General features: G+C 37.9%; 1 protein-coding gene across 1 annotated transcript in view; it reads left to right on the forward strand.

Annotated features, from left to right (window-relative positions):
- Positions 1 to 8,481: 8,481 nt before the first annotated feature.
- Positions 8,482 to 16,542, forward strand: part of rxfp2.L (relaxin family peptide receptor 2 L homeolog) — a 163,553-nt gene continuing 155,492 nt past the window's right edge. The window contains exon 1 of the mRNA XM_041582648.1: positions 8,482 to 8,615. Coding sequence (XP_041438582.1) covers positions 8,573 to 8,615 — 43 coding nt within the window. The 5' untranslated portion in view covers positions 8,482 to 8,572. The remainder of the gene's footprint in view (positions 8,616 to 16,542) is intronic.

Below are 16,542 nucleotides of genomic sequence, written 5' to 3' on the forward strand. Positions count from 1 at the left end.
GCTGATGTAACACTCCTAGTGCAAACAAAGCAAAGTTTTATGGCTGACAGTAGTTTCACCACCAAAAAGCACAAGTGTTGTTATTTTTGAATTGGACAATTGAAATAACCAGGCATTAGGGTAGAAAGTAGCCATGTCCTTTCCGCATGACACGTTAGGAGGAGGCAAGGGGCCAGTGAGGGTTACCTATATATATAAATATATATGACAATTCAACCATTTTATGTAAACAAACGTTTTTGATAAGGACAACCAGCAATTGTAAAGCAGTTCAGTACAAACAATAGAGGCAAAATCTGGAAAATGTACCCTTGGAGGTACCACTGTTCTATTCAATATAAATGCTTATTCATCATTAAACTTGAGTATACTATCACTAGTGATGGGCCAATTTCTCCCGTTTCACTTCGCCGAGTAATCCGCAAATTTTCCAGCCAAATTCACAAATTTCCCCAGCAAATTCGCGCAACTGCCAAAAAATTTCAAAGAATCGTGAAAGAGGAAATTTCACGAAAAAAACGTGAAATCGTGAAATTCGAAAGTTTTCATGAAAAAATCGTGAAATTCCAACAGTTTCACTAAAAAAATCGTGAAATTTGAAGGTTTTCACAAAAAAATCGTGAAAATCAGAAATTGACGCCGTAGCTTTGCCGCAAATTTGTGCCAGGCTAATTTATTCGTAAAACAAAAGCTGGCTCTTGCACACCCAGTGTAAGATGCGAAGTCTGGTGCTCAGCGGTAGAGGTTCGGCCACCTCACAATTGAATCGATAAAGAAAAAATCCAAAGGGGCGTGACCCCGAAACGTTGCTCACTTCCGCATTAAACGTGCAAGGGGTTCCTTGCTTGCAGCAGCCTGTGTGCCGTGGATTTTTTCTTTATCGAGGCTAATTTATTCGCCCATCACTAATTATTACTTTCTAAACACAAATTCCTTCAAACCCAACTTTGTACAGGTATGAGATTATCCAGAAACCCGTTATCCAGAAAGCTCCGAAAATGCGGTCTCCCATAGGCTCCATTTTATCCAAATAATCCAAATTTTTAAAAATGATTTATAAACAATTCCTTGTGCTTGATCCCAACTAAGATACTCTATAATAATTCCTTATTGGAAGCAAAACCAGCCTATTAGGTTATTTAAAATGTTTAAATGATTTTTCAATAGACTTAAGGTATGAAGATCCAAATTATGGAAAAATCCATTATCCGGAAAACCCCAGGTCCCAAGCATTTTGGATAACAGGTTCCATATCTGTACTGCAAATCCATCTTTATTCTGGTTCATTTTGTCCCTTTTACTTGAGAAATGCCTGTTGCTTGGTTGAACTTGTTTAGAAGTTATTACAAATTTTAAAGGAATAGTTCAGCGTGAAAATAAAAACTGTTTAAATAGATAGGCTGTGCAAAATAAAAAATGTTTCTAATATAGTTAGTTACCGTATATACTCGAGTATAAGCCGACCCGAGTATAAGCCAAGGTACCTAATTTTACCTACGAAAACTGGGAAAACTTATTGACTCTAGTATAAGCCTAGACACAACTACAGCCCTGTCTCCCAGCGGCGCACATTCTGCCAAAGCGACCCCCCCAGCGATCAACCGGACTTTGCAAAGTTGATGGTGACAGAGAATTGCCAAACGGATTACTGTGTGCATTGTCCCACTGTCCCACTACCATGTGCAGAGGGTGCTGTTTGATATTACCATCACTGTTAATCCTTCGTATAACCAACAGAGGGCGCTGTGTGATATTGTAGTCACTGTTATTCTTTCATATAACCCACAGAGGGCGCTGTGTGATATTGCAGTCACTGTTAATCTTTCATATAACCAACAGAGGGCACTGTGTGATATTGCAGTCACTGATATTCTTTCGTATAACCAACAGAGGGCGCTGTGTGATATTGCAGTCACTGTTATTCTTCCATATAACCAACAGATGGCGCTGTGTGATATTGCAGTCACTGTTATTCTTTCATATAACCAACAGAGGGTGCTGTGTGATATTGCAGTCACTGTTTTTCTTTCATATAACCAACAGAGGGCGCACTGTTATTCTTTCATATAACCAACAGAGGGTGCTGTGTGATATTGCAGTCACTGTTATTCTTTCATATAACCAACAGAGGGTGCTGTGTGATATTGCAGTCACTGTTATTCTTTAATATAACCAACAGAGGGCGCACTGTTATTCTTTCATACAACCAAAAGATGGCCCTGTGTGATATTGCAGTCACTGTTAATCTTTCATATAACCAACAGAGGGTGCTGTGTGATATTGCAGTCACTGTTATTCTTTCATATAACCAACAGAGGGTGCACTGTTATTCTTTCATATAACCAACAGAGGGTGCTGTGTGATATTGCAGTCACTGTTATTCTTTAATATAACCAACAGAGGGCGCACTGTTATTCTTTCATACAACCAACAGATGGCGCTGTGTGATATTGCAGTCACTGTTAATCTTTCATATAACCAACAGATGGCGCTGTGTGATATTGCAGTCACTGTTAATCTTTCATATAACCAACAGAGGGTGCTGTGTGATATTGCAGTCACTGTTATTCTTTCATATAACCAACAGAGGGCGCACTGTTATTCTTTCATATAACCAACAGAGGGTGCTGTGTGATATTGCAGTCACTGTTATTCTTTAATATAACCAACAGAGGGTGCACTGTTATTCTTTCATACAACCAACAGATGGCGCTGTGTGATATTGCAGTCACTGTTAATCTTTCATATAACCAACAGATGGCGCTGTGTGATATTGCAGTCACTGTTATTCTTTCATATAACCAACAGATGGCGCTGTGTGATATTGCAGTCACTGTTATTCTTTCATATAACCAACAGAGGGCGCACTGTTATTCTTTCATATAACCAACAGAGGGCATTGTGGGATATTGCAGTCTCTCCCCAAGTGTACTGTTGGTATAGGAATGATTAAAAGTGACTGCAATCTTAGCTACTCGGGTCGGTACCGCTGACCTGAGTATAAGCTGAGGTAGACTTTTTCAGCACATTTTGGATGCTGAAAAACTCGGCTTATACTTGGGTATATACGGTAGCCAAAAATGTAATGTATAAAGGCTGCATGGGCCGGGATTGCTGCCAGATTACTTCATGGACCACTGATCTTCTGCCATAAGCTTCCGACACAGAGGCTTTGGTGGTGCCAACCTAGCCTGTGATGCTACAACTAGAGATAGAAAGAATTCAAAAGCGAAAGGCAGGGAAGGTGATTAGAGCAGAGAACCGCTACTGATAATACAGGTATGGGATCTGTTATCCAGAATGTACGGGACCTAGGGTTTTCCAGATAAGGGATATTTCTGTAATTTGGATCTCCATACCTTAAGTCTACTAAAATATTATTTAAACATTAAATAAACCCAATAGGCTGGTTTTGCTTCCAATAAGGATTAATTATATCTTAGTTGGGATCAAGTACAAGCTACTGTTTTATTATTACGGAGAAAAAGGAAATCATTTTGAAAAAAGTTCATTATTTTTCAGTGTTCAGCCAAATCTAATCAGATCTTAGCCATTGGATTTCTGGAGTTCTGGACTAATAAAAGTGACAGTTTGTTGTTCACAATTGATGCAAATACTAGATCATGAATAAATTTGCTTGATCTGTTAAGGTATGTGGGGTCAGCTGGTGGTTAATATATTAATCCAGGGATTAGTAGTGTGGAGAGTAATCCACTTCCATGTGAAATTGCCAGTGTTTTGCCTTTCATGCGATTTTTGCCCAGCAAACTGGAAGCGATAAAGTGCTGGCAGTCACCCAGTGTGCTCTTGCCCTTAGGGATTTAACCTAATCTCTATAAATTAACAATTGTAATATGCATTTTATAGATTACACTCATATTTCAGAAAAATGTTTTGCTCATCAGAATGAATCATTTATCAGCCCTGAAGAGCATGGATTTAATAGGTGTTTGATCTTTAAAGGAATTTTTTGGTATAAAAATAAAAACTGGGTAAATAAATAGGCTGTGCAAAATAAAAAAAATGTCTAATATAGTTAGTTAGCCAAACATGTAGGGGCAGATTTACATAGGGTCAAATATCGAGGGTTAATTAACCCTCGATATTCGACTGCCGAATGTAAATCATTCGACTTTGAATATCGAAGTCGAAGGATTTACCGCAAATAGTTTGATCAAACGATCGAACGAAAAAAACGATTAAATCCTTCGAATCGTTCGATTCGAAGAATTTTAATCCATCGATCGAACGATTTTTCTTTGACCTAAAATTTGTTATAAAGCCTATGGGGACCTTCCCCATAGGCTAACATGGCTCCTCGGTAGGTTTTAGGTAGCGAACTAGGGGGTTGAAGCTTTTTTTAAAGAGACAGTACTTTGACTATCGAATGGTCGAATATTCAAACGATTTTTAGTTCGAATCGTTCAATTCGAAGTCGTAGTTGAAGGTCGAAGTAGCCAAAAAATACTTCGAATTTTGAAGTTTTCTTTATTCTATTCCTTCACTCAAGCTAAGTAAATGGGTCCCCTAATGTATAAAGGCTGGAGTGACTGGATGTCTAACATAATAGCCAGAACACTACTTCCTGCTTTGCAGCTCTCTTGGTTTCCACTGATTGGTCATCAGGCAGTAACCAATCAGTGACTTGAGGGGGGCACATGTGTTATATCTGTTGCTTTTGAATCTGAGCTGCATGCTAAGGATCAATGGCAAACTCACTGAACAGTTATGTCCCATGTGGTCACCCTTAAAAGGGAACTCCACAAAAATATAACTTAAGCTTTTTGAAAAGTAAACATAATTTCAAGCAACTTTGCCATATACATCATTTTTTAAAAATATGCAGACTTTTCATGATTTGTAATGGTTTGGAACAGTTCTCTAAGCATAGCCCCCTGCTCTTCTGATCTCTCTGACTACTTTTACTACTGGCTGACTACTGTTACTTTGTATCGACAGTGATCTGTCCTTGGACTGCATCCTCCAAACCCCACAATTCCCTGCACATGTGATTTCAATAAGGAATGGAACATCACAGTGCAATGCATTGTGGGTTATGTAGTTCCTGCATGCTGTCTGTAAACTGTGGAGAAGTTGTTACAATTTGTAACATCAGTGTTTAGTCCCTCCTTCCCTGCCAGGATTTCAAATGATGCAGAAAGAGAAGAACTGTTAAACAGCTGGATTTCACCATAGAAAATGGCATTTATTCATACTTTTTGAAGAAACTGATAATGGTGATGTGTATATTAGGGGTTTCTGTGTTATGTGGGCCTCTTTATCAAATTTTGGTTTGGAAGCCGGAGTTCCTCTTTAAAATTGCTGACTAACTCAGAGTTAGAGAGCTGAAAAGTTGTGTTCTGTTATGTAAGACATCCAGTCACTCCAGCTTTTATACATTACATTTTTGGCTAACTAACTATATTAGAAACATTTTTTATTTTGCACAGCCTATCTATTTACCAAGTTTTTATTTTTATGCTGAACTTATGCAGTTAAAGCCAAATCATAGTCATTGCTATGACACATATATATATATATTTGTAAGTGTAGCTATTATGTGTTTATATATACTGTACATTATTGCCTGCATGATTTATCCTTGAGTGCACCACATTAGTCATTCTACTGATATTTGTGTTGTTACTTGCTATCATCATCATCATCATCATTTATGTATTTATTTATATAACACAAGTTATGCAACACAGCACTCTATAGACATCCCTTCCAATACAGTGTCCCTAATAATAAATGTCTCTACTGGATAGAGGGCTAGGAACCTACCTGTAGGACTCAAGTTGGTTTGTCAAATCTTGCAGGTAGGTTTGAGTGCCATCTGTAGTTAACTCCCACACTGGTATTATAGGCAACAGTGAAGTTATTATGCTCTGCTCAGAAACCAGAAAGTGGATGTTTATCCATAATCTTAGGTTCTACAGGCCTTAGAAGCGTTGAAGCCACCACTATGTTATTCTGTAAACTCTTGTAAGCTTGTAGTACAAAGCAGTTGAGCTTTATGGCTGTATTTTAGTTCCCGAACAGACAAAGTTACTAACAGTAGGAATAGCCCTTGGACTTTGTATCTGTTTAGATCCTAAAGAGTGCATTAAAAGAGAACAACCATGAGCAAGTTACTTTAAATAGAGTGTTAGAGGCAACTCAATATATGTTTTAGTGGAACAAGATAGTGAGGCAGTGAGGCTAGTGTGCTGGTCAGTCCCAGTGTGGAGTGTTAGAGTGGACATCACAAGTGTGACTATGACCAGAGTATGATCCTACACAGGCCCAGATTTGTGGCAAGGCCACAAAGGCGGCAAATTATTTGCTGAGGAGCACTGGGGACGCTCAGCTCCCTAGTGATCCGAATCCAGCCCTGATCCTACAAAAATAATGTTGAGGTAGTTACATATCCTATGAGAAAAGAACCAGACCTGTCCAGAGAGGCAAGGCATTCCTTCTCCAATTGTGAGTAGTAAGCCATAAAAATATATTGTATGAATCTAACAACACTTGATGAACACAGAATAGAGAACCACAAATACACAGGGCTTACAAGGTCCTTATTAAAGCATCCTCTTGAATGAAGTGGGCCACTGTCCCTGGAGTGTTGGGTAAACATTTTAACAGTGTTTCTTTAAAAATCCTGATGTTGATAGACTATAGATTTCAGCACTCCCCAGCTCTTGGTTACATTATTGCTAGTTAATCAACATATGGGAAAAGCCACGCTCTTCTGGCATATTTATGTCCATATTAAGAAGAAATTTGAAATGTAAATGATTAAACATTCATGCAGAGAGATATTATGGGTCCCATACAAATAAAGTATAATAATAATGATGATGCAGTCCCTTTAGGGCACACAGCCCAAAGTCTAAAAAAGAACACAATGTCCACAGAATTTTTTTCCCATTACTATGAAAACAGTTGAAATGCACGCACAAGGGTGCAGCCTTAAGATGGCCAATTACTTGACACAAGGAGTGAACCCTTCACTCTTCATAAACCTTGTGACCAACTTTTCTGGCAGACACCAGTGTTAAAAGAGATTCGTCTTAGTTGTTTTTCTACTATAATCTCAGAGGGCTATCTCCTCCATGATCCTTTAATGTCGCTATGCTTACCAACTTGACTCCTAGTTGGTCAGCTCTTTGAAATGCAATCTAAGTGAGGGGTGCTGGGTCCTAACCCCCATATGCCTGGAAATATTATATTTTAAAGACACTTAACATGCACCTCGGTTTTTTTTAATCACTTGGATAAATGAACATACGGTGGCACATTAAATGACGCAAAGGGCATTTTCTCACATCACAGAAAACTGTTAGAAATTTGCCTCAAACAATAACTAAAGCTGAACTAAAGTAGCTGGGTAGAAATGTTGTACATTATGATTTGGGCTTCTGTGTAAGCCCGAGGCAACCACAGCCCTGAACTAAAGATCTGTCCCGCTAAAGATGCCCCAGTAGCTCCCCATCTTCTTTTATGCTGATTCACTGCCCATGCTCTGTGCTGCTGTCACTTACTGAGCTTAGGGACCCACTCACAATATACTGTATATAGAATGCAGAATTTAAAGAATTTAATAAGCAGTAGGGTAGAATCTGTTTTATGACAGGCAAACTTAATTTTCTGCTTGCTAATTTGGGCAGCTGCCCAGAGCACACTGAGCATGTGCAGTGTCCCCTGACACTCCTAAGATGGGCAAGCTACTGTGGCAACTTTGAAGGCCTGAATCATTACTACTATAGGGATGCTGCATCTTTAGACTGATGCAATGAGTTCAGTATATAAAATATAGCATTTCTAGCCATATTCATTTTGAGGGTTTAGTTTCCTTTAAGTCATTTTCTGTATTATATTATATTGGTAGAATTTTCAGTGCTGCCTTCGAAAGTATCCCATTATGAATATTTCCCACCGGCACAGACAGAACAGCCTAGGAAGGATTCAGGCTGCCTTGAGACATCTTATTATATATTTATGTGTAACACCTTGGAGAAAAACAACTTTCCAAACATAACTTTCCCCAGCTCCCTCTGTAACTATATAAATGCCAATTGGAACATACGTTCCTGCTATCATTGTTTTCACTGAATGCATTCGCTCTTCACCTGCCCCACTGACATTAAAGTGCACAAAAATCAAAATCTACATGGCAAGGCTTACAGCTTCAAGGGCAGCCCCACTATTCATACAGTTCATTAGCCATTCTTACAACACCGGGACAAATGATTGCTACTTATGCCAGGAGCAGATGTATCATTTCTATTTACCGAAATCGACAAAACTGTGTGTTTTGTGTTACGTCGTAGAAGAATCAATTGATTTTCACTCCGCGACCAAAGGATATAATTTATAGAACAATTATGAACAGCTCTGTTCTAAAGCCAGATCTGCCTCAGTAGTTGTGAGATGAGCCAACTGAGCATGCTCAGCAATGTGAGAAGGCTGCACAGGGGTTTCAGCATCAGAGTAGCTCCTGAGGTGCCCAAGGAAGCATAACTCTAATTGCTGGAAAGCTATTTCTTCTCCTGCTCAGCACCCCATTAAGGTCACTCTGAAGACAATGATCATTTTACTGCACCTGATTATTTTCCTGCAAGTAAAAGGTAAGTCGGCTGCTGTGTCATTCTTTTCCTTGAATGAAAAAAGCTATGTACACAGTCGTATGCATTCACAGTAGGACGTGTCATGTTCTTCTTGTAAAATGAGCAAAATTATGTTTGTACAGTATGTTCCCAGGCAAATGACACAGGCTGCACTGCAACGGCGATCTTTATTAATTGCAAAAATATCCCCATAAACTCATTGCCTTCTTTTAGCTACAGCACCCAAAATGAACATGCTACCTTTCTTATTAGTATGTGAAGGGGTTAAAAGAAAAAAGTTTAATGGTATCATTGCATAGACACATACATGTTTGAGAAGCTGAGTTCTAAAATAGATATATAACAATTTGCTTCTATGCCTGATTCTGAGCAAAATAAAAGTACATAAATACCCTGCTATTCATTATAATACTAAAAGGGTTTCCGTAGCTAAAAATGCATTTCTGATTGTTTGCTCACTAAAAATCTTAAACATTATCTGTGGTATTTGTTATTATTAGAATTTGTCTTTAGAAGCCTATTTGAATTCCTATTTTTTTTATTGTATCAGGTGCACAAGTCGTATTCAGTGTACTTGATGAATATTCTGGCTGCCCGTGATTGTATGTTTAAATGTATAATTATGGCTAAAGATGACTTTTGGAAAAAGGCCTTATTTTATTGTGGGATCCTGTTAACAACATCAGTTGTGTAGCTTGTGTGTGTGTTGAGATCCGAAACAAACCAGTCTGTAGTGTTGCACAAGCAGCTTTATCGTCTGCCAGCTAATCGGCATCTTTGAATAACCATTCACTATACATTACTAATTTAGCCCTCGTGGGTGACATTTAGATTTATAGAGAATTGTAAACACACCTCTGAATGTAAAATGTATGGTTAACAATGTAGCTGTGAATTTACACGTATGTTTAGAGTGTTCGAATCTGAATGTTATTTACATTTTAGAGTTTGCTCACTGAATAAACTTGTGAATAAAGTTCTGGAACTTTGGGTAATAGCTGATATTATCTGTAGAGCTGATATCTGTATGCTACAGCTTTAAAAACAATTCCCTTGATTTATACATTTCCCAAAGCACAGATGCCCTTTAGGATACATTCATCTTATCTCCAGAACTGGATGTGTGTGTTTATTTTAAGGTAAAGCAAAATAATATATATTTTTGCAACTTTACATATTGCTTTCATCATCAGTATTTATTGAGTAATATGGTATGCAATGTGACTTTCAATAAAGGGCTTCTGAGTAACGTTCTGCTCCCCGAGGTGCCATTCATTCCCCTTTAATCACTCTAAAAGAACAGAACGACACATTGCGTGACATATACCTTAATTAATACTGCATTCGAGGATTTCTAGAAATTGTGACTCCAAGCCCGGATAGATGTTTTTGGTAGAAAATAAGTGTATGCTGTGAACTGCTGACATCTAGATAAATGAATGCCAGATTTAGACATTTACAGTAGATCTGGAAAAGGATAAATGCTTAGAAATACAAGTGTCGGATAACATCTCTCGGTGGCCTCAGTGAAAACAGATACGTGAATTAATCTAAAATGTTAAGTAAACCATTTACTGAAAAAGATCTTTTCTCTCCAACATAATACTATCATAGAGGCAGTGGTGATTTAGAGAGTTTGCATTGATGACGAATCCCCTGTACGATCTGGGCTCCACGAGAACCTTTAATGCTCTGAAGATTTCGACACTGTATAGGAGGGACATTGTGTACTCAACTATAAACAATAAAGTGACCTTATCTATCCGTAATCTATTTAGTAAGTAGTCTGGAGAGGGATATAATAGTAACTCATTACTGTATTGATTAGGTTGATGGTTGTAGTAGTAATAAATACGCAAGTAGACTGTGGATGGAAGCTGTGTCAGAGACCATAAGACTCATTAGTAGACGTGAATGATGAGAGCGTCATTGCTTTTATTTTGTTTTGACAAGGTTGGGCAATCAAACTTATTCCCAGCAGTCTCTTAACAGAAAGGGAATTGTGATACTGTTAAGGTCTTAAACCTTTAGATGTACCATTTCAACATTTCAATGCAATACATGGGAAATATTAAAGGCATGAAAGCAACAGTCTTTACAAAGCTGTGTAGTTCAAGAGTGTATTCGCTATCAAGCCCTTGTGAGTGCTTTCTCCAACATAAATACTGCGTTAACTCTTTCTCCATATTCATGCCAAATGCCAAGGGTTGAGGGTGGACAAGCGATACATACATTAGTAAATATAGGTTTGGGATTCTTTAACTGGAAACCCGTTATCCAGAAAGCTCTGAATTAGGGGAAGGTCATCTCCATAGACTCCATAATCAAACCATTCAAAGTTTTATAAATGGTTTCCTTTTTCTCTGTAATAATAAAACAATAGGCTACTACGACCTTCGACTTAGATTCGAACGATTCGAACTAAAAATCATTTGACTATTCGACCATTTGATAGTTGAAGTACTGTCTCTTTAAAAAAAACACTTCGACAAGATACTTCGGTAGTTTAAACCTACCGAGGTACAATGTTAGCCTATGGGGACCTTCCCCATCACTTTCCTAAGCTTTTTTTGATCGAATAAAAATCGTTTGATCGATCGATTAAAATCCTTTGAAGTATTTGCGCAAAAATTTAACTTCGAGGGTCGAATTTGAGGGTTAATTAACCTTTAATATTCGACCCTTGATAAATGTGCCCCATGATGTTTAAATTATTTTTTATAGACTTAAAGTTTAGATATCCAAATTACAGAAAGATCCCATATCCTGAAAGCCTCAGGTCCTGGACATTCTGGATAATAGATCCCAAACTTGTACCTGTACAGAGCAATAAAGTCCTGGAGTTGTGTCTCTCAGTGAAGGACTTAATGATACTTTATCTTCCTTAGTCCTTTTTTCCAAGTTTCTTAAGTATTTCAATTATAGGTATGGGATCTGTTATCTGGAAACCCGTTATCCAAAAACTACAGAAAGGCCGTCTCCTATAGACTCTTTTATCCAAATAATCCTCATTTTTTTCTGTAATAATAAAACAGTAGCGTGTACTTGTACTTGATCCAAATGAAGATATAATTAATCTTTATTGGAAACAAAACCAGCCTATTGGGTTAAATTAATATTTACATAATTCTCTACTAGACTTAAGATATAAAGATCCAAATCAAGGAAATATCCCTTATCTGGAACATCCCAGGTTCTGAGCATTCTGGATAACAGGTCCCATACCTGTACAGTATTACTGAAAAAAGTAGAGTTTTTTATAAACCCATGTCCCTCATTTATTCCATTGTTTTTCAATGATTTTCCCAGCAGGTTTTGTTTAATGGGGATGTTTAAAGAGTTTGGATTTTTCTTTTTAAAGAAACAGAAAATCAGTATGAGTCTATATTTCATCCTCATGATGAAGTATTCCTAAGTATACCTAATATTTTGTACAGAACATGGCTCTGCCTCATTACTTTTCCTTCTCTCTCGAGTATCTCAGAATTACAAATACATGTAACTTGGCAGTCGTGAAATAAACACATATGTTGACAGAGCAAGACAAGCGTTTCGTAAAAAAGATATGGGAACTGATTACCGGAAACCCATTATTTAGAAAGTTCGGTAATATGGGAATGTAATTTTCCATGCAGTTCTACTCTGTGACAGTGCCTTGTACTTGGTGGTAACTACACTTGTCATAAATCCATGTTTTTTTTGTTATATTTTTAGTAGACTTAAAGAATGACTTTTAAATTATGGGATAAGTAAAGACCCCTGTTTCCCCCCCCCCCGGGTCCCAAACATTCTATACCTGAACTTCTGCCATTAAGATATTGGAATCTCTAGAAGAGTGTTCCTAATGTGTTATGAATGTGATTCAATAGTAGCAAACATCTTCTAACCTATCCAAAGCGAAAATAGGAATTGTTAGATTTAATTCCCTGAAAAATAATAAAATATAATCAGTTCACTTTCCATGAACAGGACAGCATAAACAAATGTTTTTTTCTGTACGTCACTTAAAAATGCATTCAATGTTCATAGAATTTGGTCATTCAAATTCATTTTAATGGCTAGGAAAAAAAATACGGCTGGAAGATATTTTTAAAGATGATCTAAGTGCACGGTGTAAAAGATCCTATTCAGAACAGATGTCCCATATTATTTTACCTCTCGGCACACAAGAGTAAATGGGGAAAAAAAATATTCGCTGTGCCTGGACGCATATCAGCGTAGCTAGACATATACAGCACTTCTGTGGAGTTACAAGGCAAAACTGATATATTCATTGTACAAGTCAGTAAATAAAACAGGTAGCACGAGAATCCAACTTAGGAATTCCTGGTGTATTTGATTAGGAAATTGTGTAGCTTGGAAACTTTAAGCTTCAGGATATTTCCTTTCCATAAATGTTTGTCCATTAAAGACGCGCCTCATTGCCTCTTCTAATTAGGATCCGTGCTATCATGCTGGATTGTGTTAGAACAAGGCAGAAAGAGACCTCTACTCCCAGCCATAACCAGAAATATTCTTAGGAATAGCATGTATTATAGAATATTACATTTTAGAGCAATAAATAAACAATTTTAGTATTTACAAGAGGGGTTTCAAATCTGCAACTCTGTAAGCATTGTTAAGCTCACTGGCAGGAGTTGAAATTCTACAGCTGGAGGAAGGTAGATGTTTGACATCCCTCAGGCTAAGACTAGAATTCCCAAATTAATACATTTTTTCAAGTTCGGGTTCTGCCCTTGCTACAGATGCAACTGTATTTCTGTTTAAAAAGAATAAAAAAAAGAAAAAAAGGCTGTTCCAAGGAAACGGCAATTTTAGTGCATTCATATTTCCAAAAATGGTCATAAAACTCTAAAATCAGCACCAATGCTATGAAAAACTGAATTAATTCAAAGATTTTTTTTAAAAAATTAACCTTTCAGCACAAGTTAATTTTTTAACTAATGTTCTAAGCCATTTCTATGTACCAAGCAGTTTCCAAAGAATTCAGCATCTGTTATCCCCAAACAGCAATCTATTATACCCAAACCTTTTATCCAAAAAGCTCTATAATACGGCTGTGCCATTTACCATAGAGTCCTATTTAAAGGAGACCTGTCAACCAGATATAAAAAGCTGTACAAAAAAAAGTCATTTGCAAATTAAACATGAAATTCAATTTTTTTTCATGAACACATCAATTCAATACCTGTTTGTAATGTATATACAAATCTGAGCTGTCAATCATATATTGCCTCCCTACTCACCATATATAACTGTATAGCCTGTGCTTCGGCATAGGCATTAGTGCCCCCATTCTGCATTTCCAATTTATAGGGGTGATTCAAATCTTGCCTTAATACGTGTCCACAAAATGGCACCTGCTTGCTTGCTGTGCTAGTAAATTGCAAGACTAAAGGAAACTAAATTTCAACAATTTATATAATGTATGTAAAGTAATTTTTCTCAGCTAACATGGTAGAATTTGGAATTATAGGATAGGATTTGTAATTACTTGTTAGGGTGACAGGTCCCCTTTAAATAAACAGGTAGATCTCATACCTGTACTTTTTATGAGTATTAAGAATGAAGCACAAACTAGAACATATACAGTATTAAATGAAAACCACACACATTATATTAAACTTAAGGCATCATTTACAGGCAACATATAAAAACCAGAAAATGAGCACAAAGCACCTTGCATCTGATAGCACTGCACTTGGTTTTCTTAATCGGAGGCAAGGTGCGAAGCACAATCTGTACAGAATATTGCCGTGGACGCAAGTGTACTCTACAAGGACCTTAAGCAGGTCAAATGGGACTTTTTCCCCAGGCTTGAAATAGGGCAGTATCACCTAGTGCTGTTGAGTGTTTTCATTGACATGACAACGCCTAGCTTTAGTATTGCCATTAATAAAGCAACAAAAGTAAGCAATGTTACTATGCGTCATGATGTCATACAATGACAACATTGCCCTTGGCCCTGCATCAGCTAAAAACAGCCCTGACCTTAAGGAAGGTTCAGATTACCCATTAGGTGCCCTAGAGCCTGCCTAGAGTTAGGGGTTTGCATGGAACTGTTCCCAGGAGGATCATATGCATTAGGACAATGCTTTAATAGTGCTAGGTTGGTGCGTGATGCCATTTTTAATGGTGCCTGCATGCATCTGAGGGAACTGAGGTATAGGGTGGGAGCTAGGCACTCGGTCTGGCAGTGAAGTCACTCCAAGGACACTGTTCTATAATTCTGGAACCAACACAGAGGCGGTAAGTGGAGGTGGGTTGGGGGTCCAACATCACTACTCTCCCTACAGCCCCATTCTCTATCTCACTGTCTTAATTTTGCACCCCTTAGTGGTCTTGTACTTGCATTCAGAGCAATGAGCCCTAATGAGAGTGACTACATGTATACATGGCTATTATCCGATAGCTTTCTATAAAAACCAGTATTTTGGCAAATGAAATGAGACTTGCTTGTAAAACACTATATGCAGTTTTCAAAAAACTAAGAAGGTTTTTTGGGGAATATGCATAAATAAAATCTACATGAGCATTAAAATGGGGTGACAGGTCCCTCTAGGACCTGTCACCCCAAAAAATAATTCCAAATCCTATTTTATCACAATAGTCAAGCAAAATACACTTTGCTTACACTACATAAATTATTTGGATCTTGTTTCCTTCGGTCTGGGAATTCATAATTATAACAAGCAGGCAGGAGCCTTTTTGTGGACAGTTTTATTAAGGCAAGCCTTGTATCATCTCAGAATCTTGTTTGTGCACCAGAATGGGGGACCTGATGTCCATCCCCATGCCCTGGCTACACAATTAAATGGTAAAGTGCACTGGAGGAATGTGGGGAGAGCAGTGACATGTAGGAAGTGCTGAATGAAAAGTGAAAGTAATTGCCTGCCCCGCCTCAATGCCTAAGGCAGTGATCCCCAACCAGTAGCTCGTGAGCAACATGTTGCTCTCCAACCCCTTGGTTGTTGCTCCCAGTGGCCTCAAAGCAGGTACTTATGTTTGAATATCAGGCTTGTAAGAAAGTTTTGGTTGCATAAAAACTAAGTATAGTACCAAGTAGAGCATCTTGTAGGCTGCCAGTTCACATAGGGGCTACCAAGTAGCCAATCACAGCCCTTACTTGGCACCCCAAGGGACTTTTTCATGCTTGTGTTGCTCCCTAAATCTTTTTACATTTGAATGTGGCTCAAGGTTAAAAAAGGTTGGGGACCCCTGGCCTAAGGCATAGAGGAGGGGCAGGCAATATTTGATTGACAGCTGATATATTTAAATGAGCTCACAACAGCTATGAATGCTTTAATAAAAAAAATAATTTGGATTTCATGTTTAATTTGAAAAGGACTTTTATTATACAGCTTTTTTGTTGGGGTGACAGGTCCACTTTAAAGGGATACTGTCATAGGAAAACAAGTTTTTTTTAAAAAACATCAGTTAATAGTGCTGCTCCAGCAGAATTCTGCACTGAAATCCATTTTTCAAAGAGCAAACAGATTTTGGTATATTCAGTTTTGAAATCTGACATGGGGCTAGAAATATTGTCAATTTCCCAGTTGCCCTCAGTCATGTGACTTGTGCTCTGATAAACTTCAGTCACTCTTTACTGCTGTACTGCAATTTGGAGAAGTTGGAGTGATATCACCCCCCCCCCAGCAGCCAAAAAAAAGAACAATGGGAAGGTAACCAGATAGCAGCTCCCTAACACAAGATAACAGCTCCCTGGAAGATCTAAGAACAGCACTCAATAGTAAAAGCCAAGTCCCACTGAGACTGATTCAGTTACATTAAGTAGGAGAAATAACAGCCTGCCAGAAAAGTAGTTCCATCCTAAAGTGCAGGCACAAGTCACATGGGGCAGCTGGGAAACTGATAATATGTCTAGCCCCATGTCAGATTTCAAAATTGAGAAATGGATTTCAGTGCA

This window comes from Xenopus laevis, chromosome 2L (assembly GCF_017654675.1).
Source record: "Xenopus laevis strain J_2021 chromosome 2L, Xenopus_laevis_v10.1, whole genome shotgun sequence".
Lineage (NCBI taxonomy): Eukaryota > Metazoa > Chordata > Amphibia > Anura > Pipidae > Xenopus > Xenopus laevis.